Source organism: Myotis davidii, unplaced genomic scaffold (genome assembly GCF_000327345.1).
Source record: "Myotis davidii unplaced genomic scaffold, ASM32734v1 scaffold637, whole genome shotgun sequence".
In the NCBI taxonomy this organism is placed as follows: domain Eukaryota; kingdom Metazoa; phylum Chordata; class Mammalia; order Chiroptera; family Vespertilionidae; genus Myotis; species Myotis davidii.
The window spans coordinates 583,236-589,500 of NW_006289494.1; the positions used below are offsets into that span (position 1 = coordinate 583,236).

The 6,265-nt window shown below is 36.6% G+C and overlaps 1 protein-coding gene across 1 annotated transcript in view; it reads right to left on the bottom strand.

The window, feature by feature from the left end:
• Positions 1-3,143, bottom strand: part of PCCA (propionyl-CoA carboxylase alpha subunit) — a 371,281-nt gene extending 368,138 nt beyond the window's left edge. The window contains exons 1-2 of the mRNA XM_006761966.2: positions 3,072-3,143; positions 2,441-2,518 (exon numbers count right to left, since the gene is read on the bottom strand). Of these exons, the coding sequence (XP_006762029.2) occupies positions 2,441-2,518; positions 3,072-3,143 (150 nt within the window). The remainder of the gene's footprint in view (positions 1-2,440; positions 2,519-3,071) is intronic.
• Between the last annotated feature and the right edge of the window lie 3,122 nt (positions 3,144-6,265).

Here is a 6,265-nt window from a genome sequence, read left to right on the forward strand (position 1 = left end):
GGTTGCGGGCACATCCCCAGTGGGAGATGTGCAGGAGGCAGCTGATCGATGTTTCTCTCTCATCGATGTTTCTAACTCTCTATCTCTCTCCCTTTCTCTCTGTGAAAAATCAATAAAATATATTTAAAAAAAAAAAAGTTTGCCCACCCCTGTTGTAAACCAAGATCATTATACAAATATATTTATTTATTTTTAGTAATTAACAATGGCCACCAATATGGTAGGCAATTTAGCTATTCTTGTAACCCTCAGCAAAACTAAGTCTCAAACCAAAGTCTGCCACACATATAGACACTTACTAAAAGACATATAAACAATCTTAAAATGTGCTCTGGGAATGAGCACATTTCCTGGATAAGCTCAGTAATATGGATAAGCTCAGGGAAGTCTTAAGTTCCTACACTTTATAATGCTCCAACAGCCTGCATGAAAACTTCACATGAGGCAATGCATCAATATTCTGACTTGGCTAAACATATTGTCAGACTCAGAGCCATCAAGAATTCTCCAACCCAATGACTGAACACAGGACCATTTCATCAAGCACAGGTTCTATCCTGAAAGGTAAAAATGAAAGGCCAGCTAGATGGTTACTCTTCCAATTCAAGGGCTCAGAATTTCTATAATATAATAGTTAATTATATTATACCACTAATTTCATCAATGTGGGCCCATTTCTAACATGATTACCTAGTGAGGAAGGCTATGAGTGTTTATAGGGAGAAAGACGGTTGAATCACTTGTATTTCCCTCCCCTATGGAATGTGGCCTCTTTTTTTTTAAAATATATTTTATTGATTTTTTTACAGAGAGGGAGAGGGATAGAGAGTTAGAAACATCGATGAGGAGAAACATTGCTCAGCTGCCTCCTGCACACTCCCTACTGGGTATGTGCCCGCAACCAAGGTACATGCCCTTGACTGGAATTGAACCTGGGACCCGTGAGTCTGCAGGCCAATGCTCTAGCCCAGGGGTGGGCAAACTTTTTGACTCGAGGGCCACAATGAGTTCTTAAACTGGACCGGAGGGCCAGAACAAAAGCATGGATGGAGTGTTTGTGTGAACTAATATATATTCAAAGTAAACATCATTACATAAAAGGGTACGGTCTTTTTTTTTTTTAGTTTTATTCATTTCAAACGGGCCGGATAACCAGCCCGCGGGCGTAGTTTGCCCACGGCTGCTCTAGCCACTGAGCCAAACCAGTTAGGGCGGAATGTGGCCTCTTGAATAAATGCTAGCTAAGCACTCCTACAGTGTTCCTAATTAGGACAGCCATTACCTCTAGATGGGAATGCAACAGGTGTGCAGAAATGTACATACATATATGCACCCAAGGCATACTATCTATGCTGAAGTGGGTTTTTTTTTTCTACTAACGTATATTATGAAATCTCATAATAGGAAGCTTATCATAGCTAATTCTTCTGGACCTATGCCATTCAATAAAGTAACCACTAGCCACATGAGGCTACTAAGCACTTCAAACGTGGCTAATCAAATTGAGATGTGCCTGAAGTATAGATTATACACTGGCTTTAGAAGTCTTGGTACAAAAAAAAAAAAAATGCAAAGTATATCATTGATACTTTTTTTATCGATTATATGTCAAATAACATTTTAGACACTGAGTGAAAATACATAAATCTCATCTGTTTACATTTATTTTCTTAACATGGCTATTAGAAAATTTAAAACTGCATATGTCCTGCAACTTTGTCGACATTATATTTCTATTGAACTGTAATAATGTAGACTCTTACTCTCCCCAAGCCTCTAGAACTCCTCAGTAGTTTTCTATGCTTCAACAGATGATTTAGAAGACATCAAGGCTATTTCACTGTCAAATAACCATTCGTATCAGTTCTTTCATGACATTCAACTTGAACCATCTCTTCTTAACCAAAACTCTTCTTCTGCCCTCTTTGACGCCTTTATTGTCACACTAAATCATGTTTTACCTCTAATCACCACTTCCAGTCCCTTTATCTCTCCTATTACCCACCTCAAACATTATATCAGGATTTTAACTTGAATTACTACGTCCAAAAATTTACAATATATGTAATTTCCTTCAATTGAAACAAATCTTACATATAAATTTTTAAAAATCAATAGTTTAAAATCTCTCAACTGCCCAGTTTTTAAGAGGAAAAAAACCTCACATTATATTAGTTATTCTGCTGAAAACATGGTAAACACATTGTAAATTTATTCAATTTTTGGCATACATACATACAAATACAAAATTAAAGACTCAGGCTGTGATTCACAATGTAAAAAGAAACAAAAATTGAACACCGATAAAACCTATGATGTTAGAGCAAGAAATCATTACACAGCATTAATAAAATTTAATCAGTCCACTGAACACAGTGTGGAAACAAGAAAGTAAAACCATTATAACTTACCTGTTGAAAATATTTTTTTGAATACTTACTTTTTCATTAGAATCAAATCCTGCAGAACAGAGACTACGGGTCACCATTAAGTGCTGTCTTGAATGGTGTGAAACATTCTACAAAAAAAAAGTGAAATAAATTACAGCAATTTGAATGGGCTTCAAAAATTATTTATTTTTTAGAGGGGGAGAGGGAGGGGGGAGAAGTGGGGAGGCAAATTTTAATTTTTCCAAAGTCACAGGGCTAGGCTATAATGGTTATAGGATTTAAGCATAGGCCTGTTAAAAACATTGTGAAGTTTTTTATTTTGAGATAATAAAAAAAGTGGCACCTCCCATCATAACACTAATGTCTAGGCAAAGACATGATTTGGGGTGAAAAAAAACAACAATTTGCCAAGAGGGTCTCACCACTCCCTGTGTTCAAATAAAAATTCAGTCTCCCACTGCCTTCAGCAGAAAAGCTATAACATAGTAACTTTTCTCTTACATTAAATTTAATAGGATAAAGGATATCCCTTCTCCTAAAAATCATGTCCTATGCTTATAACCTCAGCCAATGCAAAAAACAAATTGAAGAATGAGAAGCAAAAACTACCTGGGAATTTCTCATATTTATTCTGCTGCACGGTAGCACTAGGATATTTGTACAAGAAAGTAAACAGCATACCAGCTTTCTATCAATTTTATAAAATGGAACTCCTAATACTGTAAGGTCTATAATGGTCTGTTGCAGGAACATGTCACTATATCCTTTTACAAAAGGCAAAAATCATATGTGTCTTTAATCTCTACCAAATAAAGGATATAACTGATTCCTGGTAGCAAAAATCAAATGTGAGTCTTCCAGAGACAAAACCCAATCTGGGATAGAAAATTTAGGTATTTTAATTAGCTTTGGAGAGTGAGAATAAACAATGATGTTTTTACCTCTGGGAAGGGGACACCTGGAAAAGCAGTGTACCACCTGGGAAAGAACTCCGGTAGAGGAAGTGAAGGAACCTCAGTTCTCATCCTAGCTCTACAATTTGAGCAAACCACTTTTTTAACCCCTCTACTCTTTAAGAAATGCAAGATTAGGTTACTTTTCTTTAAGGTCACTTACTAACCTAAGCCACTCTTATTCAAAAAATGAAGTTTAGTACAGAGGTATCTAACATGTACAAACTTTTGACAATTGAAGGATATGCAGTTACTCCAAACTCAACATTTGGGCCAAGAAAATGTTGATGCAGATATCACTCACTGCTCAACTACCTTGAGAATAACAAACATGCAGAGCTACTTGGTAGAAATAATGCTAATTACAGGTGATCCTTGAACAACTGGGGGCAGGGTGTAGGGATGCTCACTCCCTGTGCAGTCGAAATATACATTTAACTTTTGATTCTACAGTCTGTGCTTCACATCAATGAATTCAACCAACCTCGGATGTTTTCCATCTGTAGTTGGGAATGCAAAAATACTGAACCCAAGCCCTAGCCGGTTTGGCGCAGTAGATAGGGCACTGGCCTGTGGACCAAAGGTCCCGGGTTTAATTCTGGTCAAGGGCACCTAACTTGGTTGCAGGCTCCTCCCTGGCCCAGGCCCTGGCCCGGGGAGGTGGGGGAGGGGGGCGCGTGTAAGAGGCAACCAATCAATGTGTTTCTCTCACATGGATCTTTCTCTCTGTCTTTCCCTCTCTTTTCCACTCTCCCTAAAAATCAATGGAAAAATATCCTCGGGTGAGGATTTAAAAAAAATTACTGAATCCAATCTGCATTTGGTTGAATCTGAAGATTTGAAACCCCCATACAAAGGGCTGACTGTGGTTATTGAAAATAATCTGCTGATAAGTGAACCCACACAGTTTGTGTTGTTCCAGGGCCAACTGTACATAGACTCTAATAAATATGCATTACACATTAAATCTCTAGGATAAAAACCTCAGGACTCTGTCTCATGAAGAATGGACTAAGCTAAATTTGGCCTAACTGGAGACAAGTTTCTATCCCAGAACAACCGAGAAATGTCTAAGTGGCCAAGCTCTGAAAAATGTTTGGGTTGGCTGACTCAATGTATATTATCTTTACTTTCAGGAAACTACCAATAACATAAAACATCTGTACCACAAAACTCTTAAAACTCTTAAAACTAAATCATATAAATCATATAATAATAATACACTACACCTGTCCAAAAATGTAGACAACGTAGCATTATACCTAAGTGCTCAAAACTGGTCTTTTGTCATCTTTTTATTAGTATTTAAAAATACTCAGTCCTGAAAATCTAAGACTATATTTTACCACCATTATCAAAAAGAAGACATATAACTGTACACATGTGAATTTGTGATAAAGTAGCTCCAAATTTTAAAAAACATGGATGCCCCTCATTAGCCAAGTAACTAGAAGTAGAAATGGTACAAGCAGACAAAACTATAACAAAACAACTACTATGGAGAAAAAGGGGTTTGGGCCTTCCCCATAGTGAGTCTGAACTGGTTTGTAAGCGGCCCCATAAAAGTTCTCTTTGTTCTTGTTTACTCTTGGTGGAATTTCATGGAAATTCAAGGTTTTAAAGAACATAAGTTAAAAATCACACAATTTTGTACAACTACAACAATTTTTTAATACATGGAACAAGTTAGCAGAAATCTGATAATTTGGACTTATACACAGATTTCTTAATGTTTATTGTTTTTGTTAAGCATAGAATAAACTGGCTACAAGCCCAGTCCAAAATTCTTTTAAAAAACTTCCTAGTAACAGGAGTCGGAGGAAAAACTTTAATGAACTTCATTTATTTATAAAGACTATTTAGCTTATCACAGCCAAAAGGAAAAGGTCAGCATGTGCAAAATTACTTCCCCATAGCATAATGCATTGGTTCTCTTCTGCGAGAATAAAGATTTCCTATATTTTGACACTTAGAAAGGAAATGCCTGCTCACACATGGGAAGTCAGCATGACCTTCAAAGTCACAAGACCTGGATCAACTCTTTGCTCCACTGCTTTATAGCTATGCAACATCGAGCAAATCATTTCTCTAGACTCCACTTGTAAAACGTAGGTGATGACACCACCCCTGCTTTTCTATGGAGTTGTTAAAAGGATCAAAGGAGACTTGATAAACTATGAAGCACTAAGAAAATGTAAGGTATTACACAAAAAAAAAATCTGATTATGTAGGAAAAATGTCCTTCCTTCTTAAATTATACCAGACCATTTGGGAGTTAGCATTAAAATAAGAATACAGTAATTAAGAGCTCTTGTCTAGTCTATGACAGATTCTGACCTGGGTTTGAATGTTGGCTCTGACATTTGTTAAATATAAAGGAAATGTCCTCAGATATAAACTGGGCATAATAACAGTACTAATCTAGGATATAGGCTACTTTAAGAATTAAATGAGAATGTGTAAACTGTCTAGCAGTTCTGCATATATTACAGTAAGCACACAATAACTGTTGCCCCCAAAAGGGGAGGGAGAATGTACAGCTTTTGGACAAACTGGATGCATGTCTTACAAACAAGGAAATGAAAATAACCTTTTCTAAACTAAGACAGTACCTACTTTCACACTGTAGACATGACCTCATGTGACAGTTCAAACTGGTAAATTCAGTAGCAATTATCTTAGAGAACAATTTAAACACTAGTTCTGTACAAAACTACTGTTGTTCTTAACATACATACAGTGGCATTCAAGTGAATACTAAAACAATTCTGTGAATTCTTTATCAGAATGCATTCTGCTTCAAAAAAGAACCTCTCCTCAAAAATGTGCACAACAGATCTTACCAAGGTAAAAGTACACATTGGTTTGTGCATCAACTTCAACATTTCCAGAAGAAGGTCATCTCTGCCAATTTTCGTGACA